The sequence below is a fragment of the Mustela lutreola genome, chromosome 14, assembly GCF_030435805.1.
Source record: "Mustela lutreola isolate mMusLut2 chromosome 14, mMusLut2.pri, whole genome shotgun sequence".
Lineage (NCBI taxonomy): Eukaryota > Metazoa > Chordata > Mammalia > Carnivora > Mustelidae > Mustela > Mustela lutreola.
Window position 1 is genome coordinate 69,645,393 of NC_081303.1, and position 21,551 is coordinate 69,666,943.

At 51.1% G+C, this 21,551-nt stretch overlaps 1 protein-coding gene across 5 annotated transcripts in view; it reads right to left on the reverse strand.

Moving 5' to 3' along the window:
- Nucleotides 1-21,551, reverse strand: part of NOS1AP (nitric oxide synthase 1 adaptor protein) — a 263,224-nt gene that overhangs the window by 144,557 nt on the left and 97,116 nt on the right. The window contains exon 1 of one of the 5 annotated variants that reach the window (XM_059146123.1): nt 17,080-17,833. The exons of the other annotated variants lie outside the window; for them this stretch is intronic. Within the exon in view, the coding sequence (XP_059002106.1) occupies nt 17,080-17,466 (387 nt within the window). The 5' untranslated portion in view covers nt 17,467-17,833. Of the gene's footprint in view, nt 1-17,079; nt 17,834-21,551 lie in introns of those variants that run through there. 5 annotated transcript variants of the gene reach the window in all.

Below are 21,551 nucleotides of genomic sequence, written 5' to 3' on the forward strand. Positions count from 1 at the left end.
GCCTAGGACCTCCTGGAGTTTCTGCTGGCCAGAGCCAGTGCCACAGAAGGGACCAAAGCAGGAACGCTGCTCCAGGAACATTCTTGGGGAAAAGGTTCAGGATCCCCGTTCCTGTGAGCCCAGGCAGCAGCTCACAGCAGTTTCTTTTCACCAGCACATTTAACACAGCCTCTAATTATGTGATAAAAATCCTACTGGCAACTGCTTTTCCCAGAGCAGCACATTCCCACAATCCAAATATTCCTCAGTCTCTAAATAATAGGGTAGTTTTACAAGGCACGTATCTACAGCAGCTGCACCAGCACGAATGGGTACTGGTTAATCCCCTCTATTTATGCAACCCTCCTACCATTTAGAGGATGCTCTTGTGGCTTTATTTCACAGGATCCAAGCAAGCAGGTTATGAGGCAGGTCCCCCAATTTTCCATTTTACAGTGGGAGAAACCAAGGCTCACTCCGAGATGCAATGTGCCTTTCCCACAGTCACACAGGAGTGTCTTCCAACCACAGCTATCTGTTCCAGTCAACCTTCATGTGGACCGGCCACTGGGCAGGACCTACTGGCCACGGGGGCAATTCTTCATTCTCCTTTCCTATCCTATTTAATTTGTAAATAACAAACAGTGTCTACTTGTATGTCAATAAAGAGAAATTGCTGATACAAAACCCAATAATCCTTCCTCTTATTAGAACATGGCTCAGCCAATTCAAGGGTTGGCAAGCTTTTTCTGCACAAGGCCAGGCAGCAAAGAGCTGAGGATTTTGTAGGACAGACTATCACAACCACTCAACTCTGCCCTTGGAGCGCACAACCGCCTGCAGACAATTTACACGTGAATGGGCGTGGCTTTGTGCCAATCAACTTTATATAAACCAGAACTGGGACTAGTTGGCTAACCCTTAAATCACAAGGGCTTCCTCTCTGTTAAGAACTGAACTGCCCCTCCCCCCCCCCCCCCCCAATTCACAGGTTGAAGCCCTAAGTCCCAAAGTGACAGTATTTGCAGGGAGGACCTTCAGGGAGGTGATTCGAGTTAAACGAGATTGTAAGAGTGGAGGGAGCTTAATCCAAGAGAGCTTGGGTCCTCAGGAGGAGAGGAAGGGACCCCGAGAGTATGTACGCACAGAGAAAAGAGCAGGTGAGGACAGAGCCAGGAGGCAGCTGTCCACGGGCCAGGAAGAGAGGCCTCGCCAGAAACCAACCCTGCCAGGAACTAGGTCTTGAGCCTCCAGAACCATAAGAAAATAAATTTCTGTTCTTTGGGGTGTTCTGTCGTAGTGAATTCATCTGCAGCCCAAGCAGACGAAACTACCCTCCTACAAATCAGATCAACCCATCAGAGTCAAACTCCCATAAATTAGGGACTCTGAAAAATAATAATTTCTAGTGGTAATAGGTTTAAAATGCTTCAGTCCACTTCCCTTTCCTGAGTTAAAGATCTCTTTATTCTAAGCTGAAGATTTAGCTCAATATCACCTTGGTTTTCTCCCCCATTTTTCTTTTCTTCCCTGTTTCCCTGAATTTTCCAGTTACTTATGTTAACATTCCCCGAGAGGCAGTATGCCACTGTTTCCCCTTTCAAAAGGTAAAGAGAGGATCTCCGGTTGCTCAGGAAGTGGTCTTTACAGTCCGAACAGTGGGCTCTGCTGAGATAAAGTGGCCCGGATGTACGCAGGCTCCTGGTCATCAGCATGTTAGGGAGGTGAGCACGGGTCCAATGCACCAGAAACAATCCCCTGAAAGTGTGGGAGGAACAAACCTTTAGGCAATGGTTCGAGGAGACTGCTGAAGATGAGAACTAAAGAGCCAGCAACGGGCTCCCCAAGCACCACTTGCTCATGGCACGCACAAGGTCGTGGGAGCTTTCGGAACTCTGCGGGCAGCCTCACGCAGCCAAGGTAGCAATTACAAGCCGCTGAGCCCCGGCAAGGCAGCTGCAATTCCCAGACCTACCATTCTCGGCTGAGCACGCCTTCCGCCCATCTCCACAGTCCTCCCTAACAAAAAGACTTAACAACGATGACACCAGAACACTCCTGGGAGAAGCTGTTCTGTTGTTCTGGAAGGAACTCCCAAATAGCAGCATGAGTGCAGTGGCATTAGCATCTGCTTGGAGAGCTGCAAGGGAAACCCTGTAACTTAGAGTCCCATTTCCAAGAGGCATCTGGTTTAACAAGTTTTGCTTTCTCCGGTCCCCACTCACTTCATGGTTGCTCTCTGCCAAAGGAGGGGAGGGGGAGGGCACGGTAGGCAGAGAGAGCGCCAAGCTTGCTTTGAACGCTTTGCCCTGCAATCCGATGGCATAAGTCAACACCACTCCCCATTAGATAAACATCCACACCTCCTCAAACAAAGTCAAAGCTACTTCTTAAAAACTCCCAAAATAAAACACAAACCAATCCAGGAATTGCGAGAAGAAATGAGGTCATGTGTATGCAGGCACAAGCAAGCCCACACAATCATCAACAGATGTTTGCTCCATAAACGTATAAATAATCACCAGGAACCAGCTTTCTGTCCAGGGTTCACGTTCTCATCCCTTAAGAAGCTGGGCATCGGTTCAGTTTCATCTCTGGGACCAACTGATGGGCTCGAGGGTTTCTGGCAACAAACTGATGCTACATAAGGTTTTACAAAATCCCTCAATGCCTTGTTGTCCAGCCCCACGAAGGCTCGGCAGTCCATGGAGCCCAGTTATCTTCCTATCCCCTTCTGCAAAAATCTAGGGTAAATTTTAGTAGCTGCTTCTCCAAGTTCCCTGGTCCTACCCTGTAAACAAATCACCACCCATTCACATCCCACATAAGCACCCAGAGCCACACGTGTGCACATGTAATCCCCAGAAAACTGCAGCAACACCATCCGGGTGAGTCAGAATCGTCATTATTTCTAAGAATTAAGGAAAGCTGGAGCTTCACATCTCCATTCTTCCATTCCACTCCCTTCCGAAAACCGCTCCAATAGCTGGGCGCAGCTGCACCAGACAGAAAGCTGGGACACCACGCCACGGAGCGGGGTGCTCTAACTTTAGAACGCACCCAAAGCAGACGGGCACAGGATGACACCAAAGGGACAAGAGGCCATGGACCACCTTCCTCCCAGCTCCCACTGTGCACTGTGCTCGGGGCGGCCGCCCCCTCCGACACCCGCCAGCCACCTGTGGCACCTGGGTTTCCTGCCCAGTCACCAGCTGCCCAGGGGAAGTGAACACAAAAGCCATTTTAAGTCCCTCTACCCCTAGTGACAAGTCCTCCAAGACTCCTAATCTCAAGATGGACAAAAATCGAAGGAAGTGACATGTAAGCTGAAATCTGAAAGAGGACTAAGAGTTTGGGTGCAGGACTGGGGCTGGGGGGAGCCGTGCACTACCCGTGGAAGGTCTGGAAGCAAGGAGAGCGTGGTCCAGCTGAAGAAGTCCCGCCATCCTGTAAAGCAGCAGAGAAGGGGGAAAGCAGGTGGAGAAATCAGCTGGAGCCTGAAGGTTCTCTGTGGGCCGTTTCCGGCTATGATGAGAGAATCTGCCTCATCCCAAGAGCAGGGCCGGTGCAGGGCGAGCATCCTTCAGGGGACACAGTCAAGGGCAGCAAGCCCACGCTCTTGCGGGAACTGTCCACCGATCCACAGGGGCCTGTGGCAGCAGTGACATGGACAAGAATCCGCATTTACTGTGCGCTTTTCTGGACATGAAGATCCTTATGTGTCGACCCCCAGACATTCTTGAATATCCCACCAACCTTCTTTCTGGGCTGCTCTACCAAAGGGGGAAAAGACCAATTCCCCCAGAGCCCGCTGGATGGGGCAGAAGAGCTCCTGGGAGAAGGAAGGTGAGCTAGCTCTCACGTCCTAGGTGCTCAGCACTCAAAGCATCATCTTCCACTCATGCGGTGCTGTCCTGTGCGTTTTCATTTCATTTGCCTCCCCCTTCCTGCCCCGCAAGAGCCTCTGGGAATGCAGAACTAGAATTAGCCCCCTTGAAGTACTGAGGAGATGTTCAGAAAGCAGATACAAAGTCAGGTTCTGAAGTCATGGGGAGCGGCGTTGGCGGGGAGCGGCAAAGTCGGTCAGAGAAAAAGATCATCCTCTTTGATGCTCTTTCCCTGGCGGCCCTAAGCCCGGCTTCCACGCTCCTTCCTCTGATGCCTTGTTATCATAATGCGGCCTTCCAAAGATTTGCTGAAAACGTAAACGCTTTGGGGGATGGGCCCTGGGAGGAGAAACGGTCTCCTCACTCCCCATCCCAGCTACTCTTTGGGCCTTGCCCTTAAGGCGCACCGCTTTGGAGGGACGGTGCCAGAGCCAGAAGGGGACCTACATTCTCTACCCCGAGCCCAAGGCTCAGTCCACCACATCATCTGGATGAACGAAGACACAAATGGATGAGCACGGACGTGGAGATGGACCAACAGACAAGCCTTTAAGGGCTCTATATCCACCTCTTTCAAATGAAACTTTTCCCAGGAGGAGCGCCTGGGAGGCTCAGTCAGCGGAGCATCTGCCTTCAGCTCAGGAACAGGCTCCTGAGACCGAGCCACCCCTACCCCTGTTGATCGGGGGGGTCTGCTTCTCCCTCCCCTTCTACCCCTCTCCCCCCAGCTCATACGCATGCGCACGCACTCTCTCTCTTGCTCGTTATGTCAAATAAAATTTTATTTTTTTTTTGTCAAATAAAATTTTTAAAGTAATAAAAATAAAACATTTCACAGGAAAATGTCTTCATGTCAGCAAAAGTAGATCAAATGGGACCAAAGAAATAAGCAGTTTCCAGTGACAGCCTCCCAGCGATGAGACCAGTCTCCAAGACACCACCCCTCAACGATAGCCCACCCCTGCACACACACCCCAAAAAGGCCACCACTCATGGTGGCCATTCATAGCCAACAAACCCTTTGTGATGGGGAAGGGGGAACCAAGTCCTCGATGGAGTTGAGCTCCTGTGTCCAGACATACACGAAGCTGAGCTCTGCCCTCTATCTTTCTCCCCAGTTCTCTAAGCCAACACATTCCTTTCTTAAGGCAGTTAAGATTTTCTGGTCATTTGGAAAACAAACATACGGATACCAAATGTAAATTGGTACAACACTTCGGTGAAACCATATAGTGATATGCATCGAGACTTCAAAATTTTCCTTCACTTTGACCTGGCAAATTCACTTCCAGGAACTCAACCCAAGTGATAATCGGAAATACATGCAGAGATTCGTCCATATGCTGTCGGCTGCAGAAGCACAAGCCAGGAAATAAATGGAATGGCCTGCATGGGATGAAAATCACGTTTTATCTTTAGGGATAGAATATTATGAAACCATGAAAAGAGCATCTTGACCCCAAATTATTAAATGCAAGGTTAAATGTTTTCCCTTACTTAAAAAAGAAGGATTCAAAAAAATTTTAAGGCACTATGATTTTAACTTTGTAAAGAAAAGTAAAATACACAAAAATAGAAGACAGTGGGCCACATGTTAGTAGTAGCCGCTTCTGAATAGGGGTATATCACAGTTATTTCATGTTTTGTTTTGTTTTTAATTCCTTCCTCTTCAAATGCTCTATAACGAATACAACACTTTGATGGTCAAGGAGAAAAACAGTAAAACTACCCCCCCTTGGGCTAAATGAAAGTCATTCTTCCTCCTATTAAACAGGATCACCAGGACAACATTTCAGATATTTAAGACCCTGACACAACCTGAGTTTCGCCCTCTCCAGCTTCAAATCCATTTTCCTAGCTGTCCCCACAGACCAGTGTGGCTTCTTCCACTCTCCTCTGAACACGTTCCAATGCATCCGCAGCTCTTCAAAAGGTATTCTGAATTCACCACAATGCTCCAGGTACTGTCTAATAACTTACACCGAGAGAATGGGATTCTCACCTCCCTTCTTCTAGATATAGTACCTCTATTAATGTGGCCTAAGTTCCCATTTCCTTCCAGCTCAGAACAGGAGTGACAAGAACAGCTCCGGTCTCAGAGATAGAGATGGAATTCACCACAAAAACACACATTTCTTCTCTCTTTTGAGAACTCCTGGTTCTCCAAGAGTCATCCTCCCACCATTCCCCCACCAAGAATTCCTCAGAGGTGGGATCACTCTCAACTTCACTCTGAACAAAGTCCAGAACTTTCTAAAGCCCAGGGGAGGGTGCCAGGGGAGGTACAGCAGAAGCCCTGAGCTTCACAGCTCTCTGGAGGTAACCCCCTGCCCCAGGGTCTCACAAAACACACGGGGACACTTTCTGTCCAACCAGTTTTCATGGGCCCAGCAAGGGTGGGTGGCCCCCACCCCAGGGAGTCAGAGAGTCCTGCTCCAGGTTCAGAACCCACATAGCCTTTTAGGAGGTGAAATGGGAGATTTCAGGATTCTTCCCGCGTCACCAGATAGGTCTTGAGGGAAGGTCGGGGAGGCTTTAAAAAGCCAAATTCTGGGCCTGACGGAATGAATGGAAGGCCACGAGAGTGGAAGGCACGCAACACCCACCCGCAGTGACCAGGTGTTCATGCACCAGCTTTTACCCCGTCTGGGCGGGAGGAATTCTGGACACCACAGCACCAAGGAAGGGAAAGAAAGCAGCCGGCAACTCTTCCTCCCAGTTCTCAGATGGGCGAATGGAAGCTGAGGAAGTGAGACGGGTTTACTGCCACCTCCCCAGGAGGAGCCACTGCCAGCACCAAATAGCTTCCATCTCCAGGCACCGGGCTCCCACCCCCTCCTACAAAGCCAGTGGCATCCCCTGCCCTCTGGACTCTGGGACCAGGGAGGTCATTTGTATCCCGCTTAATTTGCATTTGCATACAGAATTCACAGTTCTTAATTTCAAGTGGGGAGATCAAACAAACAGGCCGGTCTTGTGCAACTGTCCTCGGACCCAGAACTAGGTGTTTTAGCCACAAGTTACTTCAGTGTTAAAACCAGCACGTTTTATTGTGCCCAGCCTAAGAGTGCCTGAGGGCTGGCTTTTAGGTGGGTGGTTTGTGGGCACTCACTCTGGGACAGGAGAACTTACAAGGACTTGCACAAACACAACACAGGCGGCGATCTAGGCTCTGCTTCCAGGGATCGTCAAGGGAATTCCTAGGAGTCCCAGTCTCCCAGATGCTTCTGGGTGAAAGAAAGCACAGAAATCACTCGGAGCTTGGGGACAGCTATATACTCCCCTGCAGGGTTAGGAAAAATAATAGAGGACACAGGGACATGGGCTTCAGCCAGCTCTGCCAATTATTCTCTGTATATCCTCAGGAAAGGGGAGATCACACCATCTTACAAAAGTTTAGAATTTTTTTCTTTTCAGAAAGAGAGGGGATGGCCAGAGGGAGAGAATTTTTTTTTTAATTTTATTTATTTGTTAGAGAGAAAGCAGTAGAGGGAGAGGGAGAAGCAGGCACCGTGCTGAGCAGGGAGCCCAGTGCAGGGCTCAATCCCAGGACTCCCAGTATCATGACTAGAGCTGAAATCAAGAGTCGGACACCCAACCGATGGAGCTACCCCAGGTGCCCTGGTCCTTACAGAGGTTTAAAGGGTTAAATAAAACTGAAGTTTGAGGAAGCAAACAGCACTTGCAGCAGAGCAGAAAACCCATAAATGATGCTGTTCCCGTCTCCCACTCTTTAAGGAACATCTTGCAAGACTCCCTTCCGACCGTAGAAATATCCATCCTGTCTCCTCCTACCTCAGGCTCCGTGTAATTCTAGCAGCCAACTCTGGGAGATCTGATGGTCAGAGGTAACCTAGAGCTGCATTTGTGGTGAGGTGCAGGGAAAGGGGCACAGCCCCATGCCACCACCTGGGAGACAAGGGACTGGAACCTCTCCGAGGACAAGAAGCTGTAAGGAGTAGCTTTGCCATATTTGATCGATCCATCCACATTTGCTGCATTGCTACGGCTTGTAGGACGTAACAGGAGGACAAAACCTGATCCTGTCCTCCAGCTGCTTGTGTCAACCTGGGAAGCTGAGGCCAGGAACCCTGAGAGTGATTACACTCCTTCCCTCTCCGGCCTCAGGGACCACATCTACATGGCAGACTCCATCAGGATGGTCTCAAGACAGGCACTGAGCGCGTCCAGTTTGCCGTTTCATCTCCAGAGCTGGCCCAGGGAGGGTCTCAGAAACTATCAGGTCGATGCATAAAGCAGCAGGGCAGGAGGGAATTAAGCGGGAGTCGGCGCCAGGCAGTCATCTCAGAGGGCAGAGAAACAGACACAGCAAAGCCCTCCGGGCTGGGGCCCGCCTCCCAAGCTCGGCAGAGGCGGGAGCCATTCTCAGGTCCTCCGGAGCCCCACCCCTCGGCGAGCTCAGCAAAAACCCCCCAGAAACCTCCCAGAGACCTCCAGGTCTCTTTCCGGGTCAACTTTTGCATCGAGAGGTTCTTAAAAGCCGATCTGGAAACGGGCAGCTCCTGCCCTCTGTTCACCAAGGGCAAGAGCATAAAAGACCTCACTGACAGGATATTGCGAAGACAAGGAGACACTTCCAAGCCTCCATGTCTGGGATTCATATGCAGATGACTCTGAAGACAGGCAAATACAGAAGACCTTCGGTGAAGATTACAGGCCTGACATCCCAGTCCCTAATTAAAATGTCATTCTCTCTCTGTCCCCGCCCCCAGCACCTAAATGAAGATCGGGGCAGCCCACTCTCTTCCTACCCCCCTCGGCTCATCCCTCCTTCTGCATCTTGGAAAACCATCCCGGTCAGAGTCCGCGTCCAGGGCTGGGGGGACCGGGGTGGAGGGGAACTGAGCAGGCAGAATCAGTGTCACTTAGGGCAGGCTGCTGTGAGCTCTCTCCATCAGAGCCGGGCAGACCAGCCCTAGAGACACAAATTAGCCTGAGGACAGTTCCAGCCCAGGCTGGGCAGGGGCCAGTCGGGGACGCTCGGGCCAGGCTCCTCTGCTTCATTCAGAGGAGCGACGCTGCGGACGGCTAGTGGCCACTGTTGGGACGAGGCCGGGGAAGGCAGTGCGGCCCATCGAGGCTCTAGGTCTGACCCTCAGGGACCCAGGGCAAGTCATTTCCTCTTTCCTGAGCCTAAAGAGAGGCATGGAAACTAGACCCTAACCTGCCTCGCTTCTGTAGTCTGCGCTCCAGGCTCCACACTTCCAACTGAAAAGCCCTTCACTTAGCTCTTGAGACTTATTTTAAGGACAGACCAGGCTCAGTGCACTTGTTCCATTTCCAAACACTCAGACCTGAAAACGGGCAGCGAAGACACCGCGACAGGAGAAAAGCCAGCAGCCGGGATGCCCCAGCTGCTGGGGGGGGGGGGGGTACAGGCACACCCCCATCCCCGCTCCTCACCAGGCAGCCCATCCCCCACCCCGCGGGAGGCAATCCAGGGGGCCCCGCAGCATCGCGCAGTTCAACTTGGCAACACGCAGCCAGCAGGGCCTCTTCCCTTTGTTCCTGCCCATGTGGGCGAAACACCACCTTTCAGGTCTGACCATGTGTGGCCTTTGCTCCCTGACGAGAGCTGGAGCACTTCCGACTATTTGCCGTCCAGCGCCCAAGACCATGTCAACGGTGGCTTGGTTAATTATTACTCAAAGAAATGGACTGTGCCCTCTAAAACGTGTGTTTTATTGCACTCGCCAATAAACGCCCCCGTAGCACATGGCCTCCCTCACCACGGAATGGGGACATCAAAAGAAAACCACCCTCAGCTGTGTGGCCGCTGTGCCGCTGTTCGGTTTGTCCTAAGTCCCCGCGGTGCGCGCGGAGCAGCCGAAGGGCTGGGTGCGGAAAACAAGAGGGACAGCCCCCCCCCCCCCCCGTCCCCCCAACCCGGGGCCCAGCCCGCTCTGTCCTGGATTCATTCACTTCACCGGTGTTGCCGGACCACCTACGAAACGCCTGCAAGGATTTCAGTATTTAGTATAATGGGATTCTACGTATGCTGTTTTGTTTCCATCAGCCGGTGGTGTCTCGCACGGCCTGTGCGGCCATGGGGACGTGCCTCCAGCATCTCCTTCCCACTGTGTCCTGGCGGTTCCCTCTGGAGAGCGAGTGCCCTCCGTCCCGGGCTTCCCTGCCGTCCCAGACCCGGTTCGCGGTCGTACTCCTCCCTTCGCAGCGTCGACAAAGCAGTGTGGGCTCCACACCACAGCCCTGAGCCCCCAGCAGTGCACAGAGCTTGCGGCTGTCCTTCTGGCCTCAAAAACAGGTTGAAGGAGTCAAATCGGTCATTCTGTATCAATCACGCAGAATACAGAAACTGCTTGGAATCGACCACCCTGATTTAGAAATGAAGAGCGTGTGCGTAAGTAAAACCCACGACGGGACTGGTGAGCCAAGTCTCCTCCCCCTTCCAAACACGCTGCCCCCCAACCTAGAGCCGGTGGACGGATTTTCATTTTCCCACATTTCCCTTCACGTGTTAAAGAAATGTGAACTCTTGGAACACTGTAGAAACTCCCAGGAGGTGGGGTGCCTGGGTGGCCCAGTCGGTTAAGTGTCTGCCTTCAGCTCATGATCCCGGGTCCTGGATTTGAGGCTCTGCTTCTCCCTCTCCCTCTGCCCCTCCCCTTGCTCATGTTCTGGCACTCTCTCAAATAAATAAAGTCTCTAAAAAAAGAAAGAAAGAAAAGAAAACTATCAGGAGTTAAAAGAAAGTGAAGAGCCAGCACCAAGGACGACAATGGGACCCTGCACCTGAGAGATGATGAAAGTGCCCTCAGCACTGTCGTGCCATGATTCCTTGGACAGGACACGGCCACCCGAGAGCCAGAGTCCATTTCATTCCAGCTAACCTAAGTACCCCCAGGGCTCTGGAACTCTCCTAGCACACGTCCGAGTCCCGGCTGGGAGAAGAGCTGACCAGGAGACGCAAGACGCAAGAAACTGGGAAGAAAATGTATAGAAAACCCAAATCCCAACAAGACATTTAGGCACCAGCTCCTGCCCCTAACCCCCCAGGCATAGGACCGACCCCAAAACCTGCATCCCATCAGCAAAGATATTCTTGTCTCAAGTACTTTTTTATCCAACAAATTCATTTAGTTATTCTGACAATGGCCTGCTTTTTAAGTTTTTATTTATTTATTTATTTATTTATTTATTTATCTGACACAGAGAGAGAGACAGAGATCACAAACAGGCAGAGAGGCAGGCAGAAAGAGAGGGAGAAGCAGGCTCCCCACTGAGCAGAGAGCCAGATATGGGGCTCAATCCCAAGACCCTGAGATCATGACCTGAGCCGAAGGCAGAGGCTTAACCCACTGAGCCACCCAGGTGCCCCAAGCCTGTTTTTTCTTTAAAATCAATGACATACTTGGCCCTGGCCCATGACCAAGAGTGAACAGATACAGTATATGGCATATGGCTGCTCTCAAGACACTGACAATCTCGTTGGAAAGCTAAAATTATGCCACGAAAATTCGACCCCAGAACAAGGGCTTCTGGGCCATAAAGGAAATAAGTCTGCATGAACGGGATTCCTATGGCCCGGAGTGGCTGGGAAGAGCACAGGGGAGAAAAGGGGATGCTGAACAGGAATGGAAAAGACAGACGGCATTTAAAACAAGACCATGATCATGAATAAAGGAAGGACAGGACAAATGACATGGTAACGGGGGCGGGGTGGTGGGGAGGCAGGAAGTCAGTCCCACAGGTCCCCTGCCTGCATGAAGGACAGGATGTGCTCCAGAGGGCGGAACGGGAAGTCTGAGAACAAATGGGAAAAAGAGAAGTCGGGTAGTGGCGTTTGCTCGTTTATTTATTCAGTGCCTAGACACTGAGCCCGTCGTACGTGCCAAGCACTGTGCTGGGTGCTGGGATGCGACTTAAACAGGTCAGGGCGTTCAAGGACCTCACAGTACAGCCCAGCGGAGTCCACAAACACACTGGCAGTTAGCAGACAGAGTGACACACACGAAGCAGAAAGTACTATGGGGCAGTAAAGAGGGGCACCAACCTCATGCTGGTAAGAAAAACAGCAATTTTGGTATCATTATCAACACTGTTATTCTTTTTCTACTATTATTTTTATTTTATAGATTTTTATAGATTTTATAGGTTTTTATTTTAGATTTTATTTTATATGATTTTATAGATTTTTAGAGAGAACAAGATGAGCATAGGAAGGGGGAGAGGGAGAAGCAGACTCCCCGCTGAGCAGAGAGCCCAATGCGGGGCTCAATCCCAGGACCCTGAGATCATGATCTGAGCCAAAGGCAGATACTCAACCGACTGAGCCACCCAGGAACCCCCTTTTTACTGTCATTAATACTTGTTTAGGATGGGGTTTAGGTTGTTTGGGTTTTTTTTTTTTTCCATTTTGTTTTAGTTTTGTTTTTGTTGTAAGTAAACTCTATCCTCACTGTGGGGCTCGAACTCTGGACCCAAGATGAAGAACCACATGTTCCTCCGACGGAGCCAGCTGGGTGCCGGGTGCCTCAGTGCTGTTCTTCTTCACGGCAGCTTCCATTTACTGAACACTTACTGCACATCAGCCACAGGACTTAGAACTGGTGTAGCCCTTGGAGAGCCCTCCAGTCAGTACCCCACCCCATCTCATTCAGAAAAGCGCATTTACAAGGGTGCATTTACAAAGATCACGAGCTACTACGTGGCAGCCCAAGGTCCTGAGAACAGAGGAAATGTCCTCTCCGGCATTTCCCCTGCTACTCGGCAGGAGCAATTCCAAGGCACACAGGTTTTCTCTCACCAGCAGGCCACACACCCAAGACAGCACTGGCCAAACCCTGCAAGAGAATGCAGAAGGCGAACCCTGGTTTCACAAGCTTTTTCAAGACTAAGTATCTCGACCCAATTTCTCAAGCCTCTCCCTAGAATAAAACAGAAGTTAGACTTCCTCATAGCGTTAATATCCCGCTCCTACCTCCCCCTCCTGTGCCCCTGCAGTCCCGATCCCCAAGGACAGCCAAGGACTGTTGGTGAGACACTGTCTCAGAACTAAGAGCCCAGACCCAAGGTAAAGAGAACACGGGCAACCTCGCCAGCCCCACACTACGGTTTCCATGTGCTCCTTTTGATCCTCTGTGAGATCATTTTCGGGGTGGGGGGGGCGGATTTCCATTTCCAAGATCCACTTTGGAACAGAGTACAAACCTTAAAATGTTGTAGGGAACTTTCTGCAGACACGGAACTTCCAACAGGGAAGCAGAAACCACAGTGCCCTTTGAGCAAAGGTCTCAAAACAAAACACGGGCACAGCCAGCACTGATGATTAGTTCAATAGGGAGAGGCCTTTCCTCAGCCGGGGACGGGCTCCCAAACTGACCCAGACCGCACAACCTGCACAGACAAACCAGCCAGGCTCTCTCTGTTGCCCGCCAGGCTGGGCAGAGCACGCCTGCAAACTGGTCATGGCCACGGGAATGTACTCCCTGCTCGTCACTGAAATCATAAAGGGTGCTCTGATTCCTTATTTTGCTAGAGAGAGGGAGAAAAGAAAGAGAATCTATAAGAGTCCAGGGAGGAAAGATTGAGAAGTTGGGAAATCATGTTTTATAAAAACGGATCAGAGGTGGGAAACAGGGCAGATGCGTGTGGGATATTTATTTAGGGCCATACATGGGGAACTCTGCGCGCAGAGTTTGTCTCTCTGACACCTGAAGGGACAGCCTCACACCTCCGTGGAGCCTGGGACACGGGCAGTGCTAGCAGCTGTGTCATGCTCTGGTGAGTTGGCCACGTTGCCTTAGATCTTCTGGCCAATTCATGCCGGCTCAGGTGGAAAGGTAATCTCTTAATTAAAAAGAAAGGAAAGAAACAGCCATCTAGACATGGAAAACAGAGCAGCAGAATCTAACAATGGTGACAGTGGGGGGTGCACCAGTGAGAAAGGAGGCTTCCAGGCTTTAGGAGAAGCGTCTGAAAGAAAGAGAAAAGATCTGGCTTGATTTCTGAGAAATGACCCCTTTCCCTGGCCCCCTCTGAAATGAGGAAAGAGTCTTTAGGGAATGGTCAGGGAAGGGAACAAACAACCCAACTAAATTCCAACAGCAGCCAAGAAAATTTAGAGCCTTTGGCTGCTATTCAGCAAAATAGACAAACACATAGTAAATGGCGAAGAGAAAAAGGAAGCACACGGAATTACCCGTCAACGCGAATTCTTGAACACCGTCTCCTTCCTCTGCTCAAGCCTGATTGCTGATTTGGGTCCCTTTCTAAGACCTGGGGCCATTCCTGCTTTCTCCCTGCTGGAGGCTTTTCCACCCCCCACCACACCTGCCACCACATTCCCACCAGCTCCCAGTGCCCTAGGTTCCTCTCCACAAGCCAGGGTGCTGGGACATACTCGGGTCCAGAATGGCCCAGCATACCTCCACTGCAGTCTGGGACAGCCCTGAAGGCAGCCTGAAGAGATTCCAAAAGGGACAACCTGTTGCTAAGCAGAATGAAAACTAGGGGTCTAGGGACACCCGAGTGGCTCAGTCCGTTCAGCCCACCTGCCTTCAGCCCAGGTCGGGACCCCCGGGTCCTGGGACCTAGCCCAGCATCAGGCTCCCTGCTCAGCTGCGTGTCTGCTTCTCCCTCTCCCTCTTACGCCCCCACCCCACTCAGGTGTGTGCGCGCTCTCTCTCTCTCTCAAACAAATAAAATCTTTTAAAAACTTACGGGACAGTCCAGGCTCCCACCTCTAGCCTTTACAGCCACAAGAGCGCTGCTGCTGAAGGCGAATGGTATCCCCCGATAGCCCGAGAGTCATCCTTCAGGAACAGTTACGAGAAACCCGTAACTGTCAAAACTCCCCTTCCCTCTCACACAGGCATTTCTCCGCAGAGCCTGTGGGATCCTGGCACACGAGCACACCCACCCTAACCCTTCACCAGGGGGTCAGAGAGGGACGTGACAGGGTCTGGCCGCAATCAGGAGACTGGGCTCGACACGAGCTCCGGTCTCTTCCGTGGTCGGTATGTATAGAAAGGGAGTGGGGATACCTCCTGTCCCGCAAGAAGGTGGCAACAGGTACGCCAGGTCTCCAGCTGAGCTTAAAATTCAAACACACATCAGAGTCACACAGAAAGATGAAAAATCACCCAACAGAGAAAGGTACCCAGACTGGTAAACCGGACTATAACCAGATTAGGTTATTTTAAAATCTGTATCTATGTTTACTCATACCCCCATCAGAAGGGGACTGGCCATCAGTGGAAGCACAGAGAAGCAGAATCCTATAAGCAAATGTGTATTACCCACCGAGGCATAGACCAGAGAAGCCTTGGCCCGCAGCCACATGACGGGGGCAGGAGGGACATACTTTCCGCGGGCGTGAAGGCAGCCATCAAGCCTCTCAGCCCAGTTCCCCAACACAAGTGTTCCCTGTACCCCTTATTCTGAATTCACCATCTGTAACTGCCCCTTCACCCATTGTCCCACTTCAACTCCAAGCCTGACCCACCCGGTCTTGTGCTGGCTCAAAAAGCCTTCCTTCCAACCAGCGAATCACCAAAACCAAACCACATGTTCTTGGTTTAATCACATAACCAAACCACAAACCATTCCTGAAACCTTTGCCAGTTCAACAGAACCACCTTAAGAGCATCAAGGTTCACACCAGAATCAGAGATCAACCCTGAAAAATCCCAGAGAATGTCCCACTTGATGGTCCAGATCATTCTGCTTCAGAATCACCTGGAAGGCTTGCGAAAGCATATTACTGGCCTTAACCCCGGAGTTCCTGGCTCTGTAGTTCTTGGGTGGGACCTGACACTCTGCATTTCTCTGTATTCCCAAGTGAGCCTGATGCTGCCAGTCTGGGGACCACACTTCGGGACTCACCATTCTAGACCATTCCAGTGATCCAGGATATAGGGCTGGGAAGCCAAAGAGATGGTCATTGACTGAAAACCCCAAAGAGTTCCCTTCCCTGAGAAAGGACCACCACCTCCTACCTGAGCACAAGTGGACCTCCTAGTTGAACACCAGCCCCACCCCAGGATGCAGACGAGCACCTTGGCCCACGTCATCTGGTTCTCAATCAACAGAGTAAGGCCTCAGCCAAATGAATGGTGTAACTGTAACATCAGCAGCAATTTTTTTTTTTTAATTTTACTTATTTATTTGACAGAGAGAGATCACAAGTCGGCAGAGGCAGGCAGAGAGGGGGAAGCAGGCTTCCGGCTGAGCAGAGAGCCCGATGCAGGGCTTGATCCCAGAACCCTGAGATGATGACCTGAGCCGAAGGTAGAGGCTTAACCCACTGAGACACCCAGGCGCCCCACAGGAACGACAATTATTAAAATTAACGGGCCAACGGGTCAGCAGGACCGAGAGTTAGTGGCCAACCCCGAGAGAGGGCAATGACAGGACCAGTCTGAACTCTGCTCTCTCTGCCCCAGGCCTCTCTCACGGAGGAGGAAAAGGAAGGGAATTTAGCCAGCCGTGGGGGAGAAAGCAAGAATTTCTGGAATCTCTTATCTCCCTCTGCCAGCCCAAACACGGATCCTTAAGCAACTCAGTAAATCAAAGTATACAAAGGAAGAGTCCTTGGGAGGCTCAGGAGTCTGTCTCCTCCCACGGTCTGTCCTGCCAGAGCCAGCAGCTGGGGGCAGAACCTCGAAATGGCTGATGGAGCCTTTATGGAAACAGAAAGGAGCTGAGTGGCTGTCCCACAAGACTCCGGCACCGCAGGGCGCTATGAGGGACACACTTAGAAGCAGGAAAGACTCCCCGAGGAAGCGTGCTCACGGAGGAGCCATGACAACACCCAGGGGCACAGGTTAGCAGGTGGAAGCCGAGGGCAGGGGCAGAAGCATCCCCGGGGTAGCACCGGTCCCTCTGGTCTCTCCCACTCAGGTGCGGTTTCAACCTGCGCGGTGTGGTGTGAACAGGGTAGGTGATGAGTTCACACTGGATTGCTCGGATAGTCAAACTGAGGCCAAGAGAAAAGCGGCTTTATTAAATGATGTTGATGTGGACAGGTGTGGCTACGGGGAGGTGGACGGTCTTGGTGGGGCAACACCTCTGTCAGGGCCCCTCCTCATTCCGGCCCCCAGAAAAGCAACGCAACAGAGAGTCTCCCTGGGTTCCAGAGACAGACACCGTATTCCAAAGAGCTTAACAAGGCTCAGCCTAGCATGACAGCCCTCTTCCACTGCCGTGCTCACAGCCACCAGCATCTTACCAGGTCCTGATGTGTGTTCAGAGGAGAGAGGGACCCTGGGCTTGACGACTCCATCCAAGCAGAAAGGCTGGCGCATGACACCAGAGCTGGGGGGCGCCACCAGCACAGGAGAGACATGGACAGATCCTGTTCAGTGCGCGCCTGGCCGGGGAAGGGCTGAAAACAGGGCCCGGGTACCACCAAAGCCACATTATCTCTGTAGTAACCACAGGAGGTCAAGCTCCACGGCATCTCATCCAGTGTCGATATGCAGGTCCGGATCATAAATGGTGGGAGGCTCCCTACCGGCCGCGGCCTCGACGTTCCTTCACGATCCAGGCCCGCCCCTCTCTGCACCTCACACTCCACGTGAACATTCCCCCCGCTGCTGGAAGAAGCTAAGCTCATGCCCGCCTTCCAGTCTTGCGTGCGCTGATCCCTCAGCCATGAACAAATCTCGGCAAGGCTGGCTCGTGGCCAACACCCAAGCTCCCTCGGGTCTGCCGGCCCCGCTCCAAAGCAGGCCGGCCCTCCTGCCCTTGCCTCACCCTCGGTCACACCATTCTGCTTTCCTCACAGGCCTTAACCACTCCCTGACCTTACCTTGTTCCTTACGTCCTTGCCCTGTAACCCGTGTTCCCCACGTCAGCATCAGCTCCATGAAGACTAGAGCCCTCACCCACCGGTCCCCCGGGGCCTAGAACATCATCAGGTAATGGCACGCCAACGTTCGCTGATGAAATGAGTATTTGCTGAAACCACGGGCGCAGTCCTCTTCTCTGAGGAGGAGGAGTCTGGCTCTGCACACAAAGGTGGGCACTTTGGCATGGAAATTCTAGAACACTAGCTGCTTACAAACTGGCAGATCACTGACAAAAAGACGCCAGGTTTTCCGTAATAACTTGGTAGCAGAACTAAAGGAGCACCTTAAACTTTTTCCACATTTTGAATAAAGTCTGCCTAGATATTTTTGCTTTTTATAATGGCAGCTTCAAGTGATAATTCTGGGTGGTTATTAATACCGAACACAGCCAATATGGGAAAGAGCACTCCTAGACTCCCTATTGTAAGGCAAAATGGCGGGATATAAATATCACAACACAGACGGGGATACAAATCCAAGTTCGATATATTTGTGGAACACACTGACATAATCTTAGTATTAGCCAACTGTTGAAAATTTGATGAAAAATGAAAACACTTCTCTCACTGGGATTGTTCAACGAAACGTACTATACTTCTGGGAATGACACAGGGTAGGACCACAGCGCAGTCTATCTCCAGCCCCCCTCTGCCGCCTTTCCCGAAGATTCAACAGTGCCAGCCAGATCGCGCTCCTGCACCGATGCTGACGCACTCCAGCTGTTCTCAGCGTTTGCCAGACTTGAGTCTTGGGCCACGTGGCAAACAGGAGCGGCATGCCTGCACGCGAAAAATCCCATTTCAATAAAGCCAGTGGTCCAGGTCTTATAAGGGACATTAATGGTAGCGCATTAATCAAGCATCCTGAAAACGGCCCATAAAGAGACTGCATATGGGCCCAACTCCAGCAACAGAAATCAGGGAAGAATTCTCACGGAGAACAAGTTTGTGGAACAGAATACCAAGCCCGCTTCCCAACGGGCCACCCTAATTTGCAAAATGACTGCAAAGGGCATCATTTGCTTATGCAAAATGGCATCTTTTTTTTTTTTTAAGATTTTATTTATTCATTTGACAGATCACAAGTAGGCAGAGAGGCAGGCAGAGAGAGAGGGAAGCAGGCTCCCCACTGAGCAGAGAGCCCGATGCAGGGCTCAATCCCAGGACCCTGGGATCATGACCTGAGTTGAAGGCAGAGGCTTTAACCCACTGAGCCACCCAGGTGCCCCCAAAATAACATCTTTTATCTGAAGACTCCAGCATGCCGTTTGACCAGAGGCTGTTCCTACTGAGATCTTAAGGAGGAATGAGTCCGTCCCAATTTTGAAGGGTCCAACCCCTTTCTCCACCAGGCAGGTGGGAAAGCCATCCGTGGGCAATTAGGCGGGTTGAGTTTGGGGAGCTAAGTGTTCTCTCTGCCGCAAGAGGCCTCCTCAAAGTAAGAATGCTAGCCGTGGAGGAGGACAACAAGATGGTATGCCACCGTGTTTCTGTGACCCCGGAAACTCCTCCAGATGCCTTCTTAGCTCCGACCTCCGCGCAGGAGTGTAGCTGCATCAAGCACGGCTCACACAGCCGGCTTTCTGTCCAGCCCATCAAGTGGCACGGAAGGCTCTTTGTACACGGGGCCGCGTTCTGGCTTTGCGTTCTCCTTAAGTACGAAACGGTCTGTGCCTTGAGCTGCTTCTCTCCCAAACTCCTGGCCCCATCCTCGGCCACAGGAGAGCGGGCGGAGGGTTCCGTTAGAGCATGTCAGACAAAGAGGGGTCCAAAGCTTCATGGGGGGGGGGGGGGGGGCGTGGCGGGAGGGGCCGGGCGGTCTGGGCCCTGGCTCCCTCCTCCCCAGGTTCAGGGTGTGAAGAGGCAAAACCAGTAGCCACGGAGTCCAGCACATCTGTTTCGAAGTCACCAAGACACACAAAGAGACGAGAGCGTTTAGGGAGGCCAGGGCAGGGGCTGCCTGCCTACCGGGAAATTCTCAATCAGGGCAACAGACAAGAGGTCACGGGCTCTGGACACCTGCTGCCACAGCAAGGCCACTCTGAATCAGATTCCAGCTCACCACCCGAGATGTTTCCATGAACTATCAAGGTCCTCTCGCCAACTGGCTTCACGGATCCGTACCATTCCTCAGCAGGCTGGACAGAGTGACAGCGAACCCAGCACACTCTTACATTCAAAAGGTGTGATGCCGCAGGGTGGGGTGGGGTAGGGAGGGACAATTTGGCAACATAAGTACCTAAAGGCTTAAAATTTTACATACCTTGAGTACAATTCCATTTAGTAATTTCTTCTAAAGGAATTGTTCTGAGTGCATTCAGTGGGAGAACTGCAAGGTACTGCAAGGGAGGTATGAGAAACCGGAAACAAGGGGCGCCTGGGTGGCTCAGTCATTCAGCATCCGCCTTCGGTTCAGGGCCCTGGGGTCAAGCCCCACATCGAGCTCCCTGCTCAGCAGGAAGTCTGCTTCTCCCTCTCCCGCTCCCCCTGCCTATGTTCCCTCTCTCATGGTCTCTTTTGCTGTCAAATAAATAAATAAAATCTTAAAGAAAAAAAAAGAAACTAGAAAGAAGCTAAATGTCAAGCAACATGGTCCTGGTTAAATAATTATGCTAGATCCTTTTACGAGAAAGCAAATATATTTGCCATTAAAACAATGCCGTAGCAACACCTGGGTGGTTCAGTGGGTTAAGCATCTGCCTTCAGCTCAGGTCATGATCTCCAGGTCCTGGGATCAAGCCCTACATAGGGCCCCCTGCTCAGTGGAGAGCCTGTTTCTCCCACTCCTTCTGCCCCTCCTTCTGCTTGCACATGCTCCCTAATAAAATTCTAAAAAAAAGAAAAAGAAAAAAATACAATGCTGTAAAGGATTAATGCCATGAAGCAATCTTATGAAATATTAAGCGACAAAAAGATGGCTAAACCTTCTACATAAGATCTTTTTGTTAAAAATATTCCTTTTTTGTTAAAATTACATCCTGTAAGATATATACCAAAAAGCTTTGCAATGGCTATTTCTGGCCAGTGGGATCATTGGCAAGCTCTGTATGCCTTTTTGTTTCCCCCTCATCTTTTAAAACACTTTGATACAGTAAATGTGAAACAGGCTTCCCATCAAAGAGAATAGGGGTTATTATTTTAAAATAATGCACTGTGGAAACATCACACAGGGTTTAAACACTCATCTGTGGGAGACAATCACAACAGCTCAGACACAAGCACAGTGACATTAAGATTTCTGCCCAAAGACACACATTATACCACAGTGCCCGCCAGAACGCCGTTTCACTGCGTGTTTCCCGAGATCTGAAACAAATGGTGCCAGATAGAGACCCATCCGACCAGGACTGCCGTATCTTGATGCTATAATTACCAGTGTTAGCTTAACATTTGCAAATTATACATATATATCTGCTACACACACACACACACACACACACACACACACACACACAGAGAGAGTTCAGCAAAACAACTATGGAAGGAGAAGCAAAGAACTTGCTTTTCTGGTCCCAGGCAGAGCTTATCATAGGACTCAGCCTCTTTTGGGACGCACTCATAGCGAATCTCCGGAACAACGTCAGAGCCTCACTGTCTCCTGGAAGAGGAGACAGGACGTGTCAGCCCAAGGTTCAGAACTGAAATCTGATTCTAGAGAAGGGAGGTGGTGCACAGGAACTCTTTCTAGAAGCTGCATGAATAAGCTTTTCTAAGTCCTTCGTCACACGTCCCGTGACATGCCTCGTTGTTATTTCAGCTTTTACACTGTGTCTAGGTACAAAGTTGTCACTAGAAAATACATTATAGGGGTGCCTGGGTGGCCCAGTTGATTAAGCGGCTGCCTTCAGCTC